Source organism: Brassica oleracea, chromosome C6, assembly GCF_000695525.1.
Source record: "Brassica oleracea var. oleracea cultivar TO1000 chromosome C6, BOL, whole genome shotgun sequence".
NCBI lineage: Eukaryota > Viridiplantae > Streptophyta > Magnoliopsida > Brassicales > Brassicaceae > Brassica > Brassica oleracea.
Genome location: NC_027753.1, coordinates 21977606 through 22003703, shown reverse-complemented (window position 1 = coordinate 22003703; position 26098 = coordinate 21977606). Strand labels below are relative to the sequence as shown.

Sequence of the window (26098 nt, the reverse complement as noted above, 5' to 3'; positions counted from 1 at the left end):
GTTGATGGTATGATCTGTGGAACCAGGTGAGATTGAAGCGATGAATGGACAAGTGATATCATATGTGACATGACATGGCTTGAAGAGTATCAACCTCCAGATAACTTTGTGATATGGAGAGTTCCCTACAGAGGTCCTGTCATTAGAAAATGAGATTGTAGAAGAGATTTTAAGCATACAAGAACAGACCAGAAAGAGGATTTTACTAATTGGTAAACCACTCACACGCTTGCTCCTTTGTGGTCAAGAAGTTCTTACATGTGTGATCACATTAAGTTTCAGCCTACTTCATTATATGATAATGTTTTGTATAATATGATCATCCTCACAGACAAATGTAATTTCATCGATTCTTTGTCTTGCGTTATTTCATGTCTATCAAATCATAGCAACTTTACAGTTCATGAGATTCTAGAGAGTTAAGTTAACCTTGAGTGAGAAATATATTTATATAAGAAAATGAAGATCTTGTTACTATGTTAGCATATCATTATCACTGGAGCGATTGCACTAAAATCAAGACAAAACACTCGTGTATAAAAAAAAAAGTAAAGGTTCACATACACACCGGCTAGATGTTCAAGAGAAGCAGCAGTACACGATATGAAAGACAACAAAATGTAATCAGCACTAAGATAAAAACATAAATCATGTAAGAAGCAAAAGAAAGATTTAACCCTCTGATCTTCTATCGCCTTACTTTCGGAGCACACTCTTCTTACTCTTGGGTTTCAAACCACCACCAGACTCTTCTTTAGTAATCTTTGTCTTCTTCTTCGGCTTTATCTCATCCTTACTCTTCTCCTTCAGCTTCCCCTTGACCACTTTCTTCTTTGGTTTCTCAGCCTCTGCAGTCTCACTTACCTCCTTCTTCCTCTTCTTCATCTTCTTCTCCTTATCACCACCAGACTCAATACTAACCTCAACATCACCAATCTCATCTTCATCAAGCACCTCAGATACATTACTATCCATATACCTAACCTCATGAATCCTACCCTTCTTCTTCTTCCCCTTCACACCATCACTCTTCTCTCCACCATCAACAACACTTTCACCTTTCTTCTTCTTCTTCTTATTCTCTTCCTCAACAACAACACTCTTCTCACTTCCAAAAGCATCGATCTTTAGCTTCAAATCAGGAACACTCTGATAAACAGGCAACGCCAAGCTCTCAGACAGCTTCAAATGCAAAGACCTAACATACTTCCACTGACCAGGCAACACCTCAACGACACCGTTCAACGTCGCCATCACATTCTCAACAATCTCATCCCCCTCCATCGACAACTTCCCAACCTTGACAACACTACACGTCCCCGTCCTAACGAAAAACATAGCAGAGCCACAAGCCTTCTCAATCTGCTCCTTCCAGTTCCTATGCTTCAAATCCACCGCCGCGGGAATCTTCTTGCTCGTGAAGAACTTCTTCCCGATCAACCTCGGGAGCAGAGGAATCACTCTCCTGTCAGCAAAGAACATCTCGTAAGAGTCGCAGAGCTTCCTCTTCGCCTCGAAGGCCTTGTAATCAGTCTTGAGCTTCGAGAGCTTGAGGATCTTAGTGATCGGAATGTCATCGGACTTGATCTTCTTCGCCGCGTCCTCCTTCGTTAATCCGCTTTTAGGTCTGTCGTCGATGATGAGGCAAAGCTCGGGGGAGTCTTCCTCCGTGTTGATGAGAGGGTGAGGTAGGAGGATACGGTGAGGCTTCGTGCGGTTGGTCTGTGGGATCTTCTTCAAGGTGACGATGAGGTAGACGAACTCGTCTTGCTCGAGGAGCTGTGGCTTCGCGAGCTTTGATTTTTCGGTTTTCCATTTGAGGAGGGAGGTGACGGCTTCGTGCACCGTCTTGGGGCTTACTCTCGAAGTCTGTTGAGGTGGAAGGAGTTGGTCTGGCGAGGATGCGGCGGTGGTCATTGAGAGGTTTGGGGGAGGAGAGAGATTAGGGTTTAGGAAGGAGAGGGAGGATGAAGAGAGATAAAATGGCTCTCTGGTTTAGGGTTTATCATCATTGATCTGTTTCCATAGGAATTAATGGGCCGACTTCTTTCAGCCTTCTATGTTTTTCTTTAAAACATTTTGGGCCTAGACTTTACTTTTTTTTTTTTTTTTTTTTTTTTTTTTTTTTTTTTTTTTTTTTTGATGTCGGCCTAGACTTTACTTTGGTAAGGTCTTTTGGCATCTACTCATAGAAATTCACCAACTATCCATCCATATATATAAATATATATTTATATTTCAAAGCATGAAAAAAAAAAAAAGTAATAGTAACAACAAGTAGAAGCCGAATCAATTGTTTCATTAACGGATAGGACATCTCCAACTCAACCTCAAATCTTCAAATTTTATGGTTTTTTCTGGTCCAACCCAACTTCAAATCTTCAAATCTCGAGGTTCTAAATAGTGAAACCTCAAAACTATCTTTTATTTTCTTTTTTTGTCCTTATAATTAATTTCTTTTCACAAATACATATACTAAACTTAATTTAAAAGATTTTAAGTACACCAAAATAAAATAAAAGGCAATTCTCATAAATAAACCATTTTCAATTTTTGATCACAAAAATAGACTACAACGAAAAAAATGACCAAAATGTTTCATTTAATAGGTAAAAGTACACTAATACCCTAGATATATAAAAAATTTAAAAATTTAAAAAAAATTTAAAAAAATAAAATTAAAAAATAACTTTTTATAGTTTTAGAATATATGTTTTCAAATTCGAACTTTTTTATTAAAAAAAATTAATTAATTTCTTTTTCGAATTTTTTTTTTATTTTTTTTCAAATTTTCTTTTTGTAATTCGAAAATACGTTTTGAAACTATTTTTAAAATTTTTATTTTCAAATTTTAAATATTTATTTTATAAAATTTTAAATCTCAATCTCAAATCTCCACCCCTTAACTCTAAACCCTAAGGTTTGGATTAGTTAACCGTAGATGTATAAATGTATATTTACCTCAGTGTATATTTACCTCTTTAATGAAACATTTTAATCATTTTGACCCTTATAGTATATTTGTGACATAAACTTTTTTAGTGTTATTCTATGGTATTTCCCTAAAATAAAATAGGATAAATATTACATAATATTAAAATAAAATTCACACAATAGAAAATACATTAAATAAAGCTCACACAAAATAAATATATATTAAACAAACTTAACAAAAATTAAAGAAAATTACATAAACACTTAAATAATACATATCTTACAGAAATAATGTTTGAGTAATTTGATATTTTATATGTAACTTTCTAAAATTTGTGTGTATGTGTGTTGTTTTATTATATATGTAATTTATATTTTTATTATATAATATTGTAATATTGTATGTTGTATAATATATTAAATTTATGTTTTATATGTATTTGTGAAGTTTTGTAAAATATTATCATTAGTAACTTTTGTTAATGTTAAAGACTATAATCAAATGAATAAACTTTTGAGGTTTTTTTTTAAGATTGATGGTTGGAGCGATTAACCTTAATTAATGCGTATACACTTTTAGTCTGGATTTGAAACTGTAGAAAACTATTTATTAACAATCAGGAAAAGTAATAGTAAAAAAAATTATGTAGTATTCTCAATATATTATCAATTAAAATGTCATTAAGTAAATTTTCATAAGCCAGTACACAACTACCAAACATCTATATATATATATACTATACTAAAAGGGGATATAAACTCCTCTTAGAGTGTCCACATAGGCACAAAAAATCGTTCAATCAGAACATTTTATTTTGACACGTCAGACATGCTTAAGTCGCTTCTAGGCTTCACGTTTTCGCTTAATTTGGAGTGGGCTGGACTTCGTTTGCATCGTCTTTAGCTTTTTTTTTTAAATTTTGCGTGATATATACTATACTAAAAGGGGGATATAAGCTCCTCTTAGAGTGTCCACATAGGCACAAAAAATCGTCTAATCAGAATATTTTATTTTGACACGTCAGACAAGCTTAAGTCGCTTCTAGACTTCACGTTTTCGTTTAATTTGGAGTGGGCTGGACTTCGTTTGCATCGTCTTTAGCCTTTTTTTTTAATTTTGCGTGATGTTAATAAAGAGTGAGCGACAGGGCATTAAGACTGAATCACATGCCAATAACAAAGTGTGTGTTATTTAAGCAACCAACCATATTATTTTTTCATTACTTAGTGAATTTTTTTTGTAACAACAAAATTATTCAACAAAATTACTTAGTGAATATTTTTTAGTTTGGGTCTACTTCTGTTAATTTTTAGTGTTGGAATGTAAATCTAAGATTAAAAGAAGAAAAAAAGTTGAAGTGTCTTGGATTCGTTTGGTTTAGAAACTATTCCCGATGTTTCAAATTGTAAGTAATTTTACATAAAAATACTATTATTAAAAAATTATTACCTTTTAAAAATATCGTCCAATCAGAACATTTTATTTTGACACGTCAGACAGGCTTAAGTCGCTTCTAGACTTCACGTTTTCGTTTAATTTGGAGTGGGCTGGACTTCGTTTGCATCGTCTTTAGCCTCTTTTTTTTTTAATTTTGCGTGATGTTAATAAAGAGTGAGCGACAGGGAATTAAGGCTGAATCACATGCCAATAATAAAGTGTGTGTTATTTAAGCAACCAACCATATTATTTTTTCATTACTTAGTGAATTTTTTTTGTAACAACAATATTATTCAACAAAATTACTTAGTGAATATTTTTTAGTGTGGGTCTACTACTTCTGTTTATTTTTAGTGTTGGAATGTAAATCTAAGATTAATCGTTTAAGAAGAAAAAAAGTTGAAGTGTCTTGGATTCGTTTGGTTTAGAAACTATTCCCGATGTTTCAAATTGTAAGTAATTTTACATAAAAATACTATTATTAAAAAATTATTACCTTTTAAAAATATTATTTAATACTCATAAGTTTAACCAATTATAAAAAACATTAATAATTTAATTGATCACACAATATTCAACAAAGAGCATTAAAATGTTCAAACTAATTATATTTTGAAACAAAAAACAATCTTTCTCAAATTAGCTACTTATGAAATAGAGGAATAATAAATACTCCTTCTGTTTCAAAATAATACATGTTTTAGAATTTTCACACTTTTTAATAAAATATATTAAACCTTAGTAATAAATACATAGTTTTTTGTAATTTATATTTTCTATATTTTTAAGCCAATAAAAATTTAAAAATACAATTAATGTTCTTGAACTTAACAATTTTTCATTATTAGTTTACAAAATTTGAATTGAAAATATAAAATAAGTATTTTTGAAAGAAAAAAAATCTCTGGAATATTCACCTTTTTGAAAAGGAGGGAATATGAATTTATTCCAAAAAAAACAATATCCGTCTACCTCCCAGGAGCAAAGGAGGAGTTAGTTTCCAGCATTGTCCCCGTCATACATGTCGTTTGTCTCCATCAAACATTTATAAATGATAATGTTAATTTTAGTTTTCAAATTTAAAATATTAAAGAAAATAGTTATCTTTTTAAGATAAATTTAAAAAGTGATATCAAACTTGGGGTAAAATTTTAAATTAAATTCCCCAGAAATCAGAATATGCATTTGTTTCTCCAAAAATTCTAAAAGTGATGTTCATGTATAAATGCCGCTTCTATTTTTTTCCTTCTATGTTTTTAAAATTATTTTTTCAAAAGAACTTTTGGTTCATACACTATTGTTCTTTATATTTAATTATCAAACAATTTATCCATAACTATATATTAATTTACAGAAGTCCGACACCAAATAAGATATAAACTTATTTATTATAATGTTATCTAAATTATATTAGAACAAAGTTACAAAAACAATGTTTACACATTCTAAAAAAACCAAGTACAAATAAATATTTTTTCTACAGCAAAAATATTTGTCACTAATATTTAATAGTACGTTTAATACGCTTCCAATTAATATTAGGGAAATACTATGGGATAGCACTGAAAAAGTTTATGTCACAAATATAGACTTTAAGAATCAAAATGACCAAAATGTTTCATTAAAGATGTAAATATTACCTTATATTCATAGGTTTAACTAATCCAAACCTTATAGTTTAGAGTTAAGAGGTGTAGATTTGGGATTGAGATTTAAAATTTTATAAAATTAAAAGTTAAAAATTAAAAATTTGAAAATAAAAATTTGAAAAATATTTTCAAAAAGTATTTTCGAATTACAAAACGAAAATTAAAAAAATATAAAAAAAATCGAAAAAAATTATAAAAAAGTTCTAATTTGAAAACATATAATCTAAAACTATAAAAATTATTATTTTTAAATTATTATTTATTATTTTTATTTTTATATTTTTTATATATCTAGAGTATTATGGTCATTTTATCTATTAAATGAAATATTTTGGTCATTTTCCTATTTGTGCTCTATTTTTGTGATCAAAACTTGAAAATTGTCTATTTAGAAGAATCACCCTTAATTTTATTTTATAAATTAATATTTTCACTATTTAATAATGCACTGTCAGACAAATCTTAAATGGTTTCAGTTCTAAAACAGTCAACAATAATCGTTATTAAAAATTTACATAAAACAATATTAATAAATTTAAGGGCATTATTGAACAAATATTTTTTGTTCTGATGTGTTTTACTTATATGAAATTTTGTTCCCTAAAATATTTCAAATCTTATATAGAAGCAAAGCTTGCAAAACATTTCACGAAAAAAAGTAACTCGAACTTAATTTCAGGTTACTCCTTTCATTTCATATACTGTAATTTGAACTTATTTGACATTAAAATAGCTCGGTGCAACAGCATATAAAATCTTAAAAGTCATATATATCAAAAAATTACCATAAAAGTCAAAATAGTAAGTTGTAAATATTTTTTAAACACTATTTTCATTACAATCAATGAAGATACAAAGACCGGAGATTACCATAATTCCGACAAGAACAGTCCGTCAAACCAAACCAAAGGTCCCTGGAAACAACATCTCACACATGGGAGACAAAGATCAACAGAGAGATAACACAATTTTTAACTTTCTCAATCTAAATTAGAATAAACAAGGATCAGATCATAAGAAACCAAGAACAAAACAATGCATGTTGACTGCAATAGAGCTCCTTTGAACAAAGACAAGGCGAGGATTCCAGACTAGGACCTCTGGCTTGCATCTCCTGCTATATAGAATAGCACATGCAATATAAAGACCAAAGCTTCATACACCAGGAAACAGAACAATTAAATTCATTAGTCGTCAACCGGAATGGCAGAGACAAAGAAGAGAACTCGAAACACTATGCGAAGCTTGATGGAAGAAGAGATTTTGATCAAATCTTAAGGGTAATGAAAAGGAGCGAAACAACTCACAATCGAGTTCAAACTTGCTCAAAAGATCGAGAAGGTCGAAGATCGAAACCAATAGTGAGCCAAAGAAAGCTCAGAGACGACATGCAACACAAACAAAACATCACAGGGTTTCAAAGATAAAATCAGATCTGGAGGGTAAGAAAACCCAACCCGCTTTAACTAGCTATATCAAGCAAAGAAGATCGATTAACATTGCATTGAGATCATCACTAAACTCATTAATCTCCTGAAAATACAAAATCAAAACTTGATTAAGTTACCCATAAATAAAAACAGGAAGAAAACCAGATGATCTCAGCTGACAAAATAGGATAAAAAACCAAAATCAAAGATCCAACTCCAGCTCTAAGGGAGTAACCGGAATCAGAGAAGAAGCGTAACAATGGATAATGGAAGAGAGAACAATTTTTTTTTTTTATGAAAGAAAAAGATTAGAATTTTTTCAGGGCAATAGTAAATTGTAAATGATCAAATAAAACAACAATTCTAAAATTAAGATTACAATTTACATATGATAAAATATGATATAGGTAAATAAATTTAAAAGTATATCTCCACGCGTAGCGCGGAAAAACGATGTAGTAAATCTTAATAAAATAATAAAATTATCGGTTGTAAAATTGTTGATATAATAATTTTCAAAATTTATAATAAAATAAGAAACTATCAACAATCAAAATACATTATTTAACTAGTTTAAACGCGCTGATGCAAAAGTAAATATTTACAAGATTTCAAATGTTGTCAAAATGAATACACATATTTGATACACACTACACTATCTACCATAAAGTTATTGCTTTTAATTTATCTGTTCTTCAACTGAAATTTGAAACGTAATGCCTTTTTAAAAATTGTGTTTCTTTGTCCCCTAAACAAATTCAAAATTATTTTATGTTTGAAACTAGAAAGTTCAAACTGAAACGTGCACATATTTATTTAGTCATATAACAATTTCGACTTCATAGGATGCTGCTCTCTTTCACCAACTCCATTGGATGCTCAAATACGAACACTATCAAGTTAGATAATAGATATACCATTTTCATTCAATAAACAAAAGCAAAATAGTTTATAGAGAAAAGATTTTCCTTTTGGGGTCTAGAAAAAAAGCAATACTTTTAATTTCCCAAAGGAGGGAGCTTTCAAATCTCCCTTTGTCTTCTCTCTCTCTCTCTCTCTCTCTCTCTCTCTCTCTCTCTCCCTCTGACTATCTAACTTTGCAACGGCTATCTCTGTCGTCATTTCAATTCAAACTCCTTACTTAACCTCTCTAGCTGCTTCTAGCTCTCTACCTGAGATCCCTAATCTCAGATGCATAAAACCCTCAAATTCCAATTCTGTATCATCTTTCCTGATCTGACCCACTTCACAAAATCCCAAATCTTCTCTCATTCTTATCGTGTTTGAGAATCACAATACCTAAGTAAAAGGTAAGAACTTTAGCATCCTGAAGCGCACAAAACACCAGATCTTTCCTCATTCCACAGTGGGATTGTGAGCGAGAGAGATAAAGTTGAGAGCTTTGGTCGATCTTCCACAAGGGTTTCTAAAAACTTCACTAAATGGATGGATCTATAACTAAAAGGCGAAGACTTTAGCATCCTGAGTAACTGAGAGGTAAAAAAAATAAACTATCCTTCAGCTAATTCAATGTGTGATTCATTATATCACTTCACAAAGTCCGGTCCTTTTGTTGTATCTGTTGTTGTTTAAATGGGATCCAGTATCTTGTAATTGCATTCCACTGAGGATTGATTCAACTGTTGTTACCCATATAGGTGAAAATAAAATGGACATTGTTGAGAGAAAACGACCTAGAGGAGCGTTTCTAAATCTGTTTGATTGGCCTGGAAAATCAAGAAAGAAGCTTTTCTCATCCAATATCTCCCAGATCTCTGGTATGACTTTTCATCCTTTTGTGTTCTTTATAAACATTATGTATATATATATTCAGTAAGACAATCTGAATTTTCTTATTTTTAAACAGAAGAATCTAAGCAAGCAAAAGAGAATGTTCACAACCCCTCCTCTATTACAAGACATTCTGTTGTAAGCCTTTTGCTCTCATTACCATTTTCCTTGTTTCATGCAATGTTTTTATGTGTGTGTTGGCTTAGTGGATGACATGAACTGATTGTGTTACACCTCTTGTGTGATCTGTTTCAAACAGTTTGAGGTTGATCAGTCTGTAAAGAACTCAACTTTCAACCAGGGAAGCAACTCTAGCTGTTGTGCATCCTCTGTAACTAGTGATGATGGAAACGTTGTTAAAGCACCGAGTGTGGTAGCGAGGCTCATGGGTTTGGATTGTATACCGCAACCAAACCTTATGGAACCACGGGTTAATCCTAGCCTTGATCCATACTTCCTCAGATCCTCTCACCAGGCTAACACTTGGGATGCTAATGCTGAGCATCAAAGCGACTTTGACGGCGGTTCTTGGGAACATTTGGATTCAAGAACCAGTAAAGGTCCGCATAAACGTATGATTGAGCGGTTTCAAACTGAAACTTTACCTCCAAGATCTGCTAAACCCATCTCCATCACTCACAATAAGCTATTGTCTCCTATAAGGAACCCTGGGTTTGTTCCATCAAGGAACCCTGCTTATGTTATGGAAGCTGCTTCGAGAATGATAGAGTCAAGTCCAAGGATGATGGCAAGAACAAGGGTGGTTCCATCATCTGATTCTTCTTCTCCAGTTCCATTAAGGATCCGAGATTTGAAAGAGAAACTAGAAGCTGCGCAGAAAGCTTCAACCTCATGCCCTCAAGTCTCAAATGATAATACTCGTAGCAGTAATCAAAACCAGACTAAGACTACAGCTTCAGGGAAAAGCAGTTGTGAACTAAAACCGCCTTCTTTCACTGCGCAACCAAAGGGAAGCAGTAATGCTCAGAGACACAACAGCTTAATAACGTCCTCGAGTGGAAACAAAAGGACATCTTCAGGACAAAAGGAGAAAGCAGCAGAAGCTAAGAACCGTGCAGTAAAAAGCCAGAATGGTCTCAAAGGAGCTTCCGTGAGCGGAGGGAAGAATGTCCTTAAGCAGAACCACCAGAAGCAAAACTGCAGAGACAATCATCAGAGTAGGAAACCAATGAACAAAGTTGTGAACAAGGTTCTTGTGGACAGTGGAACTACATCGAGAAGCTCGGGTTCCATTATGACATCAGCAGAAAAGTCTAAATCTTTGCCTTTACACCGGAGAAAGAATCTTCCTCGTAGCAAGAAACCACGAAACGGGGTGCAAGAACCAGTAATCAAAAGGGGTGAGAAGTCTATAAAATGCAACATCTCCATGGATGGTGACTCGAGCACGACTAAAAATGATCAGAGAAGGGAAACGGATGTGATATCTTTCACGTTCTCGTCTTCGATAAAAGGCTTACCATCTCGCTCACAAGGAACCAAACAAGATGCAGCAGACTCTGCTGTTAAGTATAATGTGATAGGCGGTGACTCCTTAAATGCTCTTTTGGAGCAGAAGCTCAGGGAATTGACCTTGAAGATTGAATCATCTAGCTCTACCTTGATCCAAGAAGAGTGTTTTAGCTCCATTACAGAGAGTAGAGCGAATAAGGTAGTTTTATCGCCATCAAAACATGGTGCAACAACTCAAAACAGTCTTGATAATGTCTTAACGGAGAGCGAATCTGTCTCTGACTGCACTTCATTCTATAACAACCAGGAATCTCAGGTTAGTATCCACAAAAATGCAGCTACACTTTTCTATTATATCAAATGCTTCTAATAAAAGATTGTCTTTTGCTTCCCTACAGAAGAAGAAGATGATACAGGGAGAAGAACAAGAAGTTAGTAGCTTCAGTACTCTTACAGAGACCGATGATTTTGCGCTCTCCAGCAACAAGAGTTACTTAGACTGCAGACAGGACAGAGAATATGGTATGTCTTTGTCAATTCTTGTCTTGATTTTCTCACTTGTGAATGGCATAGGTTGTGAATTTTGACACCATGGATGGCAAATCTAATGTCTTGGTATTGAATTGGTTTGATGTTGTTGTTTTTTATCAGGCGTGAAACAGAGTTCATCAGATCAAGAACTCACTTGGGTTTCATCAACTGAGTCACACCAAACCGTAGATGAAGCAGATTCCGCAGCAACACTTGATTGGGAGCTGGAGTACATAACCGAGATCCTCAACTCTGGCCAGCTCATGTTTCAAGACTTTGCCTCAGGGACGACAACCACTAACGAACTAGTATTACCCTCGAGCCTCTTTGATGAAATGGAACGCTCAAGAGGAGCAGTAATCTCGACGAAGATCGAAAGAAAGGTGCTTTTCGAGTGTGTGAATCAGTGCTTAGCAGTGAAGTTTGAAAGGATGTTAGTTGGAAGCTGCAAAGGAGGGACGATGATGATGATGTTGGAACATAGAGATTTGCTTGCTGAAGAAGTGAACAGAGAAGTTAAAGGGTTGAAGAAGATGAGAGAGATGATGATAGACGAGCTTGTGGATCATGACATGAGCTGCTTGGAGGGGAGATGGGTTGGTTATGAGAGGGAGATGTTTGAAGAAGGCATTGATGTAGAAGGAGAGATAGTTTCTGGTTTGGTTGATGATTTAGTTAGTGATCTTTTGTCTGTTAGCTTTATTAAACGGCCGTTGTAAGTTGTGTGTAGAAGTGCTTCTCCTGGTTTTTGAATTTGTCTGAATGAATTATTATTTTGTTTTTTAACGGTTAACGGCTGAGAAGAAGTGCATCTTTCATTTTGAATTGGTATAATGAAGAACCAGAAACTGGTACTGTCTGGATTCTGGTTTAGTCAGTGAACAAACCGGTATATTTAGTGGTATCTTATAGAAAGTCAAGGTGTCGGTGACAAATGAAGATGAGACCAACAAGAACCATCACCAAACATTTTAATATATGTAGCTATTATATTCATTGTTGACCAAAAAAATTTATTATATTTATCAAATTTAGTTGATATTCTTTTACTATAATTTTATAGTTTAGTAGTTTAATTAATGAAGGACCACTCCATTCATTGAAGAATTTCTTCATTTTTAATAGATAAAAAATATTATATTCATTTCAAAATAATTCTCAATCTTTCGGACGTGTTCCTACGGAACCAAAGGTCCATGCTTTTTTAAAAATATTTTAAAATATTTAAATACTAGTATTGAGCCCATACTTTGCATGGGAATTATTTTGCTTACAAATAAAATAAATTTTTAATTATATATAACTAAAATAACATGTATTATTTACCTTTGATTTATCAGAAGGATATGTGTATATATAAGAAAATTTTAACACACTTATTATTATTTAACCACAAACATACTATAAAATGAAGTTAGATTTGTTTAAATATTTTTACGTTGATCTTAGTTAGCTTGTTTGATATAAATATTAGTTCAAAGCTTTCCCGTTTCACAGCTTTTTGTTTTTTTTTTTTTTTTTGTAAAACTGCTTACTTAAGTTAAAGAAAAAATGAAAAAGTTTACAAAAGCCCATATGACTTTAGTTTTCTAACAAGCTCATTACATAAAATCTAATAGTCAAGCCCATACGTAGTGTGAAGCCCATGAAGGTGAAAGGGTGAATTGAAAGCCCAGTCATGGAGAGGAGAAGTCGTTTCTGTTTCTTATGAGAGCGGTTTCTTCGATGTCGATTAACCCAGCCATCTCTGCATCATCAAGGAGCATCGGGTCGGATTTGCATCTCTGAAGCTTTGGATTTTATTCCTCAGCTGTCGATCAATCAATTTGAATATCTGATCTGCTGATCGATAGGTGTTCGCATGAAGTCTCGTGTTTCTCTCATTCCATAACCAGTACACCACCGACTGCCAAGCAAGAAGAACAAGTAGCCTTTGTGGTAGAGGCAGAGAGAGGGAAACCATCTGTGCCAGTGTATTCTCCCAGTCGCGGCTAGGTGAAATCCCAAGTCTCCTCGTTACCAGTTCCCATAGTTTGTAACTGAAGTCACAGGAGAAGAAAAGATGATCCCTTGATTCCCGATTTCTATTGCAAAGCAGACACGATTGATCAACTTGCAATCCCCATTGGATTAGTCTATCTCGAGTAGGGATCCTGTTCTGAATCACTAGCCACATGTGGAAACTATGGCGAGGAATAGCTCTAGAGATCCATACAGCACCATACCAATAAACATCAGGGTGTGGTTCCATAAGGTAATCGTATAGAATACCTGTTTTGAAGCAGTTGTAGATTGTGCCATTAATCTCCCATTCGTAGTAGTCTTGATCACCAGTCAATTGGATTGTTGTAAGGTAGGTGTAGAGTTGCACTTGCGCTTCAGTACGAGCTGGAGGTAGCCCCCAGGAGCCATCACGACATAAAGAAGATACAGTTGCCTGATGAGGTATCCCCAATCTGGAGTTGCGTCCCGAGAGATGAGTGTAGAGAGCCCCAAACGGAGTCCAATTGTCCGACCAGAACCTTGCAGTTTCACCGTTCTGCAGCCTGAGCTTTATTAGAGGGAACACTTCACTTCTCTGTTTGAGCAGTTTGTTCACTAGCCAGGAGTATGATTGTTTTGGTGTTGTTGTCCAATAGTTGTGCACCGAACCTTGAAGAATCACTTCATTGAACCACTGCACCCATACAGAGCCAGGTCTGAAAAACAAAACTCCTTTAGCACTTGTAGCACTTGCTGGACAGACTCAATAGATCCATCAATAAATATCAGGAGGTCATCCGCAAAAGAGAGGTGAGTAAGTTTAGTAGAGGTGCAAGTTGAATGATATCGTAGTCTGTTTTGTGTTGCTGCTCTGTTTAGCATAAATGATAAGCAATTCATTGCAATCACAAATAGATAGGGAGAAAGGGGGTCCCCTTGCCTTAAGCCTCGCTTTCCTTTGAAATAGCCATGTACTGATCCATTGTATCCGACCATAAAGCTTGTTGTGCATATACAAGCCTTTAACTGTGCTATGAACCGTGCAGGAAAACGTAATCCCTCAAGACAGGAGAATAAAAACTCCCAGGACAGTGTATCAAAAGCCTTCGCAATATCAACTTTGATGGTAATTCTCTTTGCTCCCTTCTTCTTGTGATAACCATTGATTAGTTCTCCTGCCAAAGTAGTATTTTCCACAAGTAGTCTATCCTTAACGAACGCTGTCTGACTAGGTAGTATTAAGTTGGGCAGAACTGGCTTCAACCTCTTTACCAAGAGTCTTGAGATGACTTTGTAGATGGTATTAAGGCATGATATCGGTCTGAAATCACTAATCTTTGTTGCTCCAGGGAATTTTGGCACGAGCGTGAGGATGGTGGAATTTACCGTTGCAGGCAGGAAGTTTGATGCAAAGAAATTCCTGACTGATGTCGCTAATTCAGGTCCAATGAATTCCCATGTCGCTTTGAAGAATGCTGATGTTAGTCCATCCGGACCCGAAGCCTTGTTGGGATTTAGTCTGAAAAAGACAGTCTTTACCTCCTCTGCCGTGGGGATGGATAACATCAACTGAAGCAGGTGATTTGGGAATGAGAAGCCAGTGAGATCCGCAAACCAGACTGGGGGAGATAAGATGCTTGGCGGGTGATAGTTCAACGGGCTTAGGACTGACTGAAAGTGGCTGAGAGCATGATCACTCATTTCCTGTGGGTCTGTAATCCAGGTATCATTTCCAACTAGGAAAGCTCTGATAGCATTGTAGCATGCTCTGGTTTGACAGATTCGGTGGAAGTAAGTAGTGTTTAAGTCCTCTTCTTTTAACCAATTTATCCTCGATTTTTGCCTGAAATAGAGCTCCTCGATCTCTCGGAGGAAGTTCCATCTCTGGTGCAAGTCACGTTCAGTCTGAAAAGTAATTGGATTAGGATCCTGCAAGGCATGTACCTGCGCAAGTTGCAATAAACTGTTAGTTTCTCTCACTCTCTCCTGTATATTTGAATAGTTATCTTTGTTTAGAATTTTCAAATCAGTTTTGATCAGTTTGAGCTTCCAGCACAGTTGCATCAATGTTTGACACTCGTTTCCAGCTTGAATCCATGCATCTTGTATTAGCTCAGTGAACCCCGGGTGTTTGGTTAGGTAATTGGGGAACTTAAATGGTTTTGTTCCGGATGTAGGAAGGCTAAAAGCAAGGTCGAGGATACAGGGAGCATGGTCTGAGAATAGAGGTGGAAGGAAGGTGGCTAGGGCATGAGAAAACGTGGAAACAAAGGTGCTGTTAACCATCATCCTGTCAAGCTTCTTTGAGATAGGTCCTGAGGGCGAATAGTTTGTCCAAGTATGAGAAGCGCCAACATAGCGGAGGTCAAAGATTCCTAGTTGCGTCATACAATCTCTCAGCTGGTACATGAGATGATCAGGTACGCAAACATTAGGGTCAGAGTGCTCCATCGGATGTATTATCTGATTCAGATCTCCACCCAATATCCAACTACTACTGTCTAGGTCATAGGTTGAGTGAAGTTGTAGGAGTTCTGTCCAAAGATCAACCCTTTCTGAACTTAGATTAGATGCGTAGATAGCTGAGTAGTAGACTGGACGTTGGTTAGGGAACGACACCAGACAAGTAATGCATTGTCTACTTTGCGACAGAACTTGAACTTTGAGGGAATCTCTCCAGATTAGGATGATTCTACCATCAGGATCGGAAAGGTGATTAGATGTGTAGCACCAGTTCGGACATAGGCTTGACAGGATAGTACTCAAAAAAGGTTGCTTGATATGAGATTCCAAAATAGCTCCAAAAAGAGGCTTGCTAGAACTAAGCCAAGAAAAAAAAGGTCTATGCTTGCTCGGGTCATTTAGACCACGAACATTCCAAAAAAAGAGTTTAACACTCATTTAGGCTTGGGTTTGAGGGTCCTCCAAAAGAGTGGAAGAGCCATCAGGGTAAGAAACAAAAGAGTCAAGCAAAAGGGGTGAAAAAGGGTTTGTAGTAGGGGTAAAAGGTTTTAACAGTGAAGTGTTTGGTGGTTGGAAGAGAGAGGGATCAGTGATTTGGGTAGAAGTGGAAAAAGGGTTAGGGTTTGAAGAGAGGGGAGGAGAAAGGGTTGGCGATGATCGAGATCTTTTGAGAGAAGGTCTAGGTATTGGTTCAGGGGTTAGGAAAGGGTTAGGGAGAACTGGCTTTACAGGTGGATGAGGACGGTGAGAAAGGGAAGAATTGGTTAGGCTAGCACAAGGTTCAGGAGGAAACTGATCAGTTTGCTGATGAGCATCACCAGTCACAAATTTTTGTGGAGTCGAGCCCTTAGGATCAGGGGGAGCCAACTGAGAGGAGCTTGCCGAAGTGTTATGAGACACTGGCCGATATTTTTTACTTTGAGTAGGAGCCACTTTAGTAACTGGTGCCTTTTTCTTTGCTGCAGTGTCTTTCAGAGGAGGAGAATAAGTGAGGCAGTTTCAGATTATGTGACCGAGTTCATGGCAATGGGAGCACGTTGGGGGGATCCACGGATAGTGAACTGAGACTTCTACTACCTCACCATCTTCCCTTTCAAACTCAACAACATCAGGTAATGGTTGAGTGAGATCAACCTCGACCTTTACATGGGATAGAGTTAAGCTTACAAGATTTTTCGTGAAGTCATCTGTCTCTTTTGGTTCACCCACTAATCCAGCCACTAAACTCAATCCTTCATCGTGACGCAGATCAAGGGGAATGCCACTGAGGTGAGCCCATATCTTGATGGCCTTGAGAGGTGGAGTATTTTTTGAATGAGCTGAAGACCATTGAGCCGTATGGAACATTGAATCACCCACATACCAGATGTTCTTTTCAAGGATCTTCTCTCGAAGGTATTCACTTTGTATTCTCACTATTGCAGAGTGGTTTAAGGGATTGTTGTGGATTTCCAATCGTTTTCCTTTTCCCCACATATGGTTGAATACGCTTTGGATCTGGTTGAAAGGAGGAGCCTTCCCATTGAAATAGCAAATTATGAAATCCTTATGTAACTCCGCTCCCTTTTGAAACACGGAGTCAGGGATTAAGACACGAGGACGGCCAGTAGCACCAATACTGTCTGGAGCAAGCCTTTTCAAAGTTTTGTTTTCAGTTTTCCTAATTCTTTCGACTAGGGAAGGCGGGTCCGTGGTGGGGTTGGTTTCAGTTGAGGTTTCCAGGACAGGATTTGTTTGTTTAAGTGATTGGGGGTTGGTAGTTTTAGTTTGGGTGGGGTGATTAGAGTTTTGGACGGTGGCTTCTGTTTGAGGAGGGAGTGACCTGAGGGAGGAGGTTCTTGGCGGGAGAGTATGGAAGTTTCTACTATGGTTAAGCTCAGTTTCAGATCTATGAGCAGTACTTTTTCCAGATCCAAAGGATGGAGCAGTTGAAGGAGGTAGAGATGCTTCACCTACCAAGGAGGTAGAATCAGCATTTGGAGTAACATCTGAGGCTTTGAAGCCATCAGTATTTGAAGTAGTAGTTTTAGATCTTTGGGAAGCTTTTCCAGATCTAGGAACAGTTTTGGCTTCAGCTAAAATTGGATAATGAACTGGAGAGAGGGGTGAGGAAGGGTTGGGAGGGTCAGGAGGAACAGGCGGAGGGTCGGGGGATTCACCAGCAGTAACAGACGGAGGGTTCCGACCAGAAGCAAGGCTAGGGACACGCCAGACACTGTGCATCGAAGTTTGTGTCAGAGAGGTTTTGACTTTTTTTTACGTTTACTTTTTCTTTTCAACACATTTGGTTTTTTCACAGCTTTTTGTTGCTTTCATTATTTTTCCTAATTTTTGACTGTGACCTGAATTTATGTTTCTTTGACTAAATTCATTTAGTAATTCATTCAGTATGTTAATTTACGACCAAAACTAATATTATAACTCTAATAAAACAATAAAAAAATAGAATGTAACAGAGAATAGGTGATCTTTATGCCTAACGTATGCTATACTTTAAAATCTATATGATCATTTACCAAAAAAAAAATGTATGGTCATGGATAAAGAAGAATGATCATGGGTAATGTAGTTGGTTTCACGAAACTGTTATACGGCTATTTTTTAAAAAAAAATTATTATTTGTTTAAATTAATTTCTCTTAAGACTAATCCCAAGGGGAGGTGCAGCCCACGGATAGACCTTCTCTCCGGGTATTCAAATGGACCATAATAGGCTCATATCCGTGTTAGGTGACCAGAATAATTGTGACTTAGTTTCGCGTAGCAGGTGGATCGAACCTGAAACGTGTTGGCATCTCAGTCCCGTCACCTTACCACTCGACCACGATCACCCGGTCGATCATTTCTTTTTTGCTTTTAAATTATCTTTTAAAATAAAAAATTAAAGTTTTTATTTGTTTTAATCTAAATTAAACTTATTTTAGGCACATTTCTAGAAATGGATACCACCTACAATAAGTTTTAAAAAAAAAAATAATTCTTAAAAAATTATATCATAAAAATGAAATTAAACATGTATGTACGTAGTCAATTTTTATATAATAGACTTACAAAAAAATGTAAGATAGTAGCGTATGCTCTTTTATTGAAAAGGAGATTAGTGAAATAGTAACCATAACAAACAAATTGTAAATATCTGATTTGTATAATCATAATTGTTGAGAGTTTTTTTCTTGGCGGAATGTCATGGGATCATTTGTTAATCATTACTTCATGAGATATGATTTCTTCCAAGTTACAAAACCAAAACGTGTTTTATAAAGTGTAACCTAAAAGAGTCAATCAAAGAACGAAACATACCATTTGTATTTAGATTGGGTATGGTTCTGCTTTAGTTCTAAGTTTGTTGAGAGAAAGCTTGTATGTCTTTTATCTTCTTCCTTCATTGCTGGCAAAGCTCTGATTTTCCAAACTTTTATTGAAAAATAAAGCTTTGAAACAGAATATATTCTAGTGTCATTTTATCCTGAAATAAACAATTAAGAGATTATTAAATAAAAATAAAAGGAAACTGAATCTAAATTAAGAATAACCATATACTTGTATAGAGTTTTCTATCAGTCGAAGAACTCAATAGAAAAAGAACCATGAAGCTATGGAGAATAAGGGAGAGGGAGAGAGAGAGGGAGATTAGTGAGTAAAATTCTGATCAAATGTACATAAATGATAAAACAGTTTCAGACTCATAACTCACCTTTGAACACGCGATGTTTTTGTGTGAGAGATAAAATTTAGGGAAAGTAGATTAATTTATATAGGACACCAAGAAAACGGTTTAAAAAAATATAACGTAGGATTTGTGAGAAAAATTAGGAATATAGTTAGTTAAAAATTTGGATTACAGAAAATAGGAGATGAATTTTTATTTTTTCAAATTGTTTTATAAATCTTTTCCACGTGTCAGGAATTGATTCGCTATGCGACTTGCGCTTTAGTATATAAAGGATGTTATAAAATAATTTTTTTGATACGTATGAAAACTTCAAAAATACATTTCTGAAGCAGTTATAATATTGGTTATATGTTTTAGAAAATAGAAATTCATATGTACTAATTAGTTGTTTTTCTTATAAATCTCTCTGAATTAAAAGTCTACATTTACAACAAAAAGAAATCATAAAATTACCACCAATTAATAGAAGCGACGGTGGTGAATCACGGGAGATGACGTGGGACGCCAGCTGTCGATCTCCCAGAGGTGTATTTACTTTCTGGGCACGTGACTCATAAAGTCGCACGTGTTTCCCACATCATCTCCTTTCCCTCCTCCTCTTCATCACTTTCCTAAAATCCCATCACTCTTTTCTTTTTGTGTGTGTGATGAGATCCCGACAAAAAAAATCAAAAACTATATAATATACGTACACACGTTCATACGCTCTCTGTTTGTTTGATTGTTTGTAAGTAACGCATAGCTCTTCTGTTGTTATCTGATCGAAGTATTTCTTCTACTGCATCTCTCTCAGCAGTGAGATTGACTTTGTTTGTTCGTATACTCAAGTTCGATCTCATTTTGCGGTAATTTAAAAAAAAACCCTTTATTCAACTTCCATTCTCATTTTCTTTTTCACTTATGAATTGCAATTGACTCTCTGGGTAGATCATGAAAGTAAAAGTAAAGCTTGTAGAGTTAAGATGAAGACGATGAGATCACCATATTGAACTGTTTTGGACTGCTCATGAATTCCTTCTCTCTTTATTTTATAGTTCTATAGCTCTTAACTTTAGGTTTTGATATTCTTTTTTTTCCACAAGCAAAACGAGTAGTAGCATTGCACTACTTAGGTTTGTTTCTTTAACCCGTGTGTTTAATTATGCATGTAGATCGAATGACCTCCTTCAACTTAAAAGCTACAGGTTTTCTTCTCATTTAGTAGGAGCTGATGTAATTTTAGACTTCAAGGAAATAGGCAAATGGGAGATACACGAGATGATGATACTGGGCCATCAGAGCAAGAAACCTGGTGGCCTTCAGATTTTGGGCTTCCATCTAATAGTGCTTCAAATATTCTTTGGACCACTGGTTCGCTTTCTGAGCCCATCCCAAACGGCTTCTATTCCGTGATCCCGGTAAGCTTCTTTTAGGCTGATACTAGCTCTGTTCAATAACGTTTCAGTGAGGTTTGTTTGGACTAGATTCATTTTTTTTTCACACTATTAATTTTTAAGATGTCTACAGGATAGTAGATTGAAGCAGCTATTTAATAGCATTCCTACATTGGAAGATCTTCATGCTCTGGGCGACGAAGGTCTAAAGGCTGATGTGATTCTTGTTGATTTTCAAAAAGATAAAAAGCTTTTCAGGCAAAAGCAGTTGATTACCAAACTTGTCAGTGGATTTAACTCAAAACCAGCTGCTATTATCAAGAAAATTGCTGGACTGGTATGAGCAGTTGGGACTTGAGATACTTTTGTTTATATCGTCAATTTATCTTAGAATATTTCTTGATGCATTGCATACTTGAGAAAAGTGCTATACTAGGATATGTGTACCGTTGTTTGCTTGCTCTTTTCTCCCGGCTTTACAATGAACTTCAAAATGTTTATTGATGCATTACGAGCAAGCATTTCATAAATCTTGTTTATTCCTTTTATTTTTTTTTTATTGAAAAGCCGTTGTTGAATATTGTCTGGCAGGTGGAAACTGTTTATAAGCAATCTACTGTGCATAGCCCGGCAAAAACTACACAATCTCTTGAAAATTGTGGGATTCAACTGCTAGGACAGATCAAGAATGGTTCTTGCCGTCCTCGAGCTATCTTGTTCAAAGTTTTAGCTGATACGGTTGGCCTTCAAAGCAGGCTTGTAGTGGTAAGTATTCAAATGTGGTCAGTGATATTGAGTATCACTCCACGTTTTGCATGTGATTGATTAGTTTATATGAGTGATCATGCCTTTGATACCAAATATTTTGACCAGTTTTAAACTTGCTATGTATTTTGGTTTACTTGTTTTTGGTCAGGGTTTGTCAAGTGATGGAGCTGCTGAGAGCGTAGACTCATACAATCATATATCTGTTACTGTTCTTCTTAATTCTGTGGAAATGCTGGTTGATCTAATGCGGTTTCCTGGTCAGCTTATTCCTCTATCAACCAAGGTAATATATATGAGTCATATCTCAGCGGCAGGGGAAAGTGATTCTGCAGAGAACGACTCTTGCGACTCGCCTTTGGAGCCAAATAGTCCCATGTTTGGTTATCCAGAGCTTGAAAAGTAAGTAGAATCACTTTACAAGTGGAGTCTGCACTCTACCTTTTCTTCAATACTCAGGCTTTGGTGCGCAGAGTTTCTAATTATTGTTGTTGTACAGTGCAGAAAAAGATGAAAGCCTTCTGTTTCGTAGGAAACTGGAAGGGTATCCAAATAGGTCTGGTCCACCATCAAGGAATATGCTGTTACGATCTGCCTCCGTGATAGAGAGAAAATTAAGGTGATGAGACTTTGTTTTTATTGTGTTTTTATGTTATGAACCAACTCCATGTTTATAGATTCCTTCTGTTCTATTTAAACCGAGGAGTGGATTTAGTGACCATGCGTCAATATTTGTATCTTCTGTTCTCCAGTTACTCACAGAGCGAGTCAAACATTGCTAATGAGATTTGGCGGCAGAACCGGAGAAAGGTCAATGCTGATCAGAGGACTGTTGGTTCCAGGTTACTCTCATCTCTGTTGAATTGTATATGTTTATGCATTCTGAAACCAACTTAGTTTGATTTCTAGTCATTCAAAGTTCCATTGTTCTTAAATTTCTATTTGTATCATGTATGCAGCCCCGAGCATCTTTCCTTCCGAACACGTACAAGGTTCATGTTAAGTGGCGACAGGAACCTGGCACAAGATTTCACCGGTGATGTTGCCACATCAAGGTTGGTTATGTTTTTTTTTTCCTTGGTAACTTAGATGGAAAGGTTCTTGTAGATGTGGTTTGAGCTTTTCAGTTTTAGAGATATAAAATTATTGCTGCAAGAGGCCAGGTTGTTTGTTGGTCTGGTTTAGTGCTTACCAACTTCTTTTGTCTAGTTTCTCAGAGAACTTAGTTCTTGTGCATAAAGTTTGTTAAAAAAAAAAAAAAGCTTATGTATTCAGTATTCATGTGCAGCTCCAAATCTGTTGGACGAGCAAAACTGGAAACTAAGAGAATAAGGAGGAGAAGCATTAGTATAACTCCTGAGATTGGTGATGATATCGTCAGGTGGGTGTTTTTGTTATGGCTCATTGACCATCATAGATTCAATGTATGGGACTGAAAGTTTCAGCTCAGTGCATCTACATTGAGAATTGTAGACCATTAACTGTTTTGAACACGGAGTTTCAGTTTTTGTGATTTTAATGATAAACGCATCTAATCTTGTTCAGGGCAGTAAGAGCGATGAATGAAGCGTTGAAGCAGAATCGCCTCTCAAAAGAGCAATGTGATGATGGTTCATCTCCTAACTCTCCAAATGACAGAATCGAGGGCCCTCATCTCCAGAAAAATGTATGTAAATATTTGTATATAATTTAGCTTACTGATACATCGATCACTGAAGATATTTTGAGAAATTTAACAATGATAGCTTGTAATCTTAGAAGTTAATAAAGAAACTTTAGGATGCAACAGCATTTTCTGTTTCAACAACGCACAATAATTATTTTCAAGTTGATGTTTGTTTCTCATCCTCAAAACATGCTTAAGATTATGATTCCTGGAACGTTTACTCAAATTTGGATAATGACCTGTGAATCTTTTGGCTTAACTAAGACAATTCTGCTTTTCAGGTCTCTGGTTTCCATCTCGATGCTCATGACCAAGTATCTGGAGGAAGGTCGATCCTTTCCAGGGAAACACTAGATCCACAGTCACAGAAGGCAATCTCACTACCATCTTCACCCAAGAACTACCGAGGCCAATCCTATGAACGGAATGGATCGTCACATCGTAATATAAGCCACATTTGGGATAAAGTATTGGGATCTCCCATGTTCCAGAACAAGCCATTGTTACCTTATGAAGAATGGTACATAGACTTCTCTGAGTTGACGGTTGGGATTCGTGTTGGAATTGGTGAGAATTTTCTCAGCTCAATGTTTTTTGAGTTGGGTTTTTATGCGTTCTTGTAAAATTTTCTCGGCCATATATTTTCTTCAAGAACGGACTATGTATTATATCTTTTATTTCTTTTTGATTCTTTCTTCCAGGATTTTTTGGAGAAGTCTTCCGAGGAGTCTGGAACGGAACAGACGTTGCGATCAAAGCGTTCCTTGAGCAAGACTTAACAGCTGAGAACATGGAAGATTTCTGCAATGAGATATCGATTCTTAGGTATATCTTTAAGACTTTTGTCTGTTTTATTCACATTTAGTAATAACTTCTGACTTTCTTTGCTTCCTTCTCTTTCTGCATCCAAATAACTACCAGCCGACTTAGACATCCCAACGGTACTCAACTCTTTCTTTAAATTTTCATTTGTAAGATATTTAGTATCAGTTTCCATTAACAGTGATCTTCAACTCCTTGTAGTTATACTGTTCCTTGGAGCATGCACAAAACCTCCAAGATTATCACTGATCACTGAGTACATGGAAATGGGATCTTTGTATAATTTGCTGCGTTTGAGTGGACAAAAGAAGAAGTTAAGCTGGCGCAGGAAACTAAAGATGCTCCGTGACATTTGCCGGTAAATTCCATTTTTTTTCTGGAAAGACTGTAGCTATGTCCCAGTGAGGAGGAAGTCTCATATAAATGATTTGTAACAAAGAATTTTGTTTATGAAACTTTTGCAAGGGGGTTGATGTGCATACATCGGATGGGGATAGTACACCGTGATATAAAGAGTGCAAACTGTCTTTTGAGCAGCAAATTGACAGTCAAGATCTGCGATTTTGGGCTATCGAGAATAATGACAGGGACAACAATGAGAGATGCAGTCTCTGCAGGCACTCCAGAGTGGATGGCTCCTGAACTTATCCGCAATGAGCCCTTCTCTGAAAAGTGTGACATCTTCAGCTTAGGTGTAATAATGTGGGAACTCTGCACTTTAACCAGACCTTGGGAAGGAGTACCGCCTGAACGGGTAACATAACTCACCAAGAAGAAAACGCCATAGTGACGTTATTGTGTACCTATATAACTAGTTTCTGCATGTTCTCAGGTTGTTTACGCTGTTGCTTATGAGGGAGCTCGGCTTGAGATTCCTGAAGGGCCATTGGGAAAGCTTATTGCAGGTCTTGCCACTTCTCAAAGTGTTTTTTTCTTTCTTATGTTCTTGAATCTTTGTTTGGGGTTATGGAATGTTCTTTGTGATGTTTTGCAGATTGTTGGACAGAACCGGAACAAAGACCAAGGTGCAGTGATATACTTTCTCGTTTGATGGATTGCGAGTATGCACTTTGCTAACTTCTCTTGAATCTTTTTTTTTTTTTTTTTTCATTCTGTGAATAGAAAATCTTTGAGATCTTTTTCTTTGAGTTTGTTGTACAAAAGAACTTTAGCTCTTTCATCCACATAAAGCTTTGTGTAACTCTTTTCAGTTTTGTCAGTAATTTAAAACCTTTTGAAATAATTTTAAGTTCATTTTTTAGATATTTGTAGATATTAACTTGCAAATTGGTGAAAATTTGAGACAATTTTTAGTTTCTAATCGCATTTTGTGTTACATCCCTACATGATCTTTCTAATATACACTGCATCAATGTCTTGCCAATAATGATTTAGTTTGACCAGCTTTTACTTGACATCACTAGCATTGCATTGTATGACTAATAAAATAAAATAACAACCAAACATTCTTTTTTTTTTTTTTTTTTAAATTATTCCTTTATTCCATTTATTAAACTGGGCATTACAACTTTACACCTAAGAGACGCCCACAAACGGGTAAACCATAATAAAAAACCCTTACCTATACCAAAATCTTCTACCTATCTCCAAGAAAAAAATCAACGCTTCTAACCTTCTTCTGACTCTCCAGCCTCTTCAACTCTTCTACCTATCACTGCAAAACTCACTTAACCCTCAGTGGTCAAAGAAACTGAACCAAGTGGCAAGCAAAGTAGTATCGGTTCTCCTTGAGTTATGAGCTCTTGATAAAGGATCCAATCGTGCCTGAATCGTTTGTTTCATCTCGAGAATGACAGCCCGAGAAGGACGAAAACACTGGTTATGAATTCTAGTGTTCCTCTCCTTCCAAATACCATATAGTGCTGCTTGGTAAACAAGCTTCACTATCAACTTCACAAACTCATCAGAAGGTGGATTTCTCAACCATCTCAACCCGTCTTCAAACAGAGCAAGTGGGTTTAAATTCATTCTAGAACAGAAGAAACTCCAGACCTCGGAACTGTACCTGCACTCAAAAAAGAGATGCTGCCTTGATTCATCTGCCGAGTTACATAGAATGCAGACTGACGGAACCTGCAAACCCCACC

General features: G+C 36.0%; 3 protein-coding genes across 4 annotated transcripts; 2 read left to right on the top strand and 1 right to left on the bottom strand.

Annotated features, from left to right (window-relative positions):
* Nucleotides 1-516: 516 nt before the first annotated feature.
* LOC106300117 (ribosomal L1 domain-containing protein 1-like) lies at nucleotides 517-1981 on the bottom strand. The gene has a single exon (XM_013736194.1). It carries the CDS (start codon nucleotides 1915-1917, stop codon nucleotides 697-699), a length of 1221 nt encoding a protein of 406 aa, XP_013591648.1. The 5' UTR covers nucleotides 1918-1981; the 3' UTR covers nucleotides 517-696.
* Nucleotides 1982-8501: 6520 nt separating this feature from the next.
* Nucleotides 8502-12049, top strand: LOC106300116. The gene is made up of 6 exons (XM_013736193.1): nucleotides 8502-8948; nucleotides 9110-9229; nucleotides 9319-9380; nucleotides 9502-11031; nucleotides 11114-11237; nucleotides 11367-12049. Exons 2-6 carry the CDS (start codon nucleotides 9121-9123, stop codon nucleotides 11963-11965), a joined length of 2424 nt encoding a protein of 807 aa, XP_013591647.1. The 5' UTR covers nucleotides 8502-8948; nucleotides 9110-9120; the 3' UTR covers nucleotides 11966-12049.
* A 7977-nt stretch (nucleotides 12050-20026) lies between these two features.
* Nucleotides 20027-25109, top strand: LOC106297083 (serine/threonine-protein kinase EDR1). Of its 2 annotated transcripts, none has more exons than XM_013733364.1 (17): nucleotides 20027-20130; nucleotides 20549-20761; nucleotides 20871-21074; nucleotides 21329-21502; nucleotides 21654-21904; nucleotides 22002-22121; nucleotides 22255-22344; nucleotides 22462-22557; nucleotides 22791-22883; nucleotides 23048-23168; nucleotides 23450-23735; nucleotides 23870-23993; nucleotides 24090-24109; nucleotides 24192-24348; nucleotides 24456-24744; nucleotides 24823-24895; nucleotides 24985-25109. In XM_013733364.1, exons 2-17 carry the CDS (start codon nucleotides 20606-20608, stop codon nucleotides 25065-25067), a joined length of 2337 nt encoding a protein of 778 aa, XP_013588818.1. In that variant the 5' UTR covers nucleotides 20027-20130; nucleotides 20549-20605; the 3' UTR covers nucleotides 25068-25109. The 2 variants fall into 2 exon arrangements, with proteins under 2 accessions (XP_013588818.1, XP_013588817.1); XM_013733363.1 differs by having other exon boundaries at nucleotides 20027-20209; nucleotides 20516-20761.
* The last annotated feature ends 989 nt before the right edge of the window (nucleotides 25110-26098 follow it).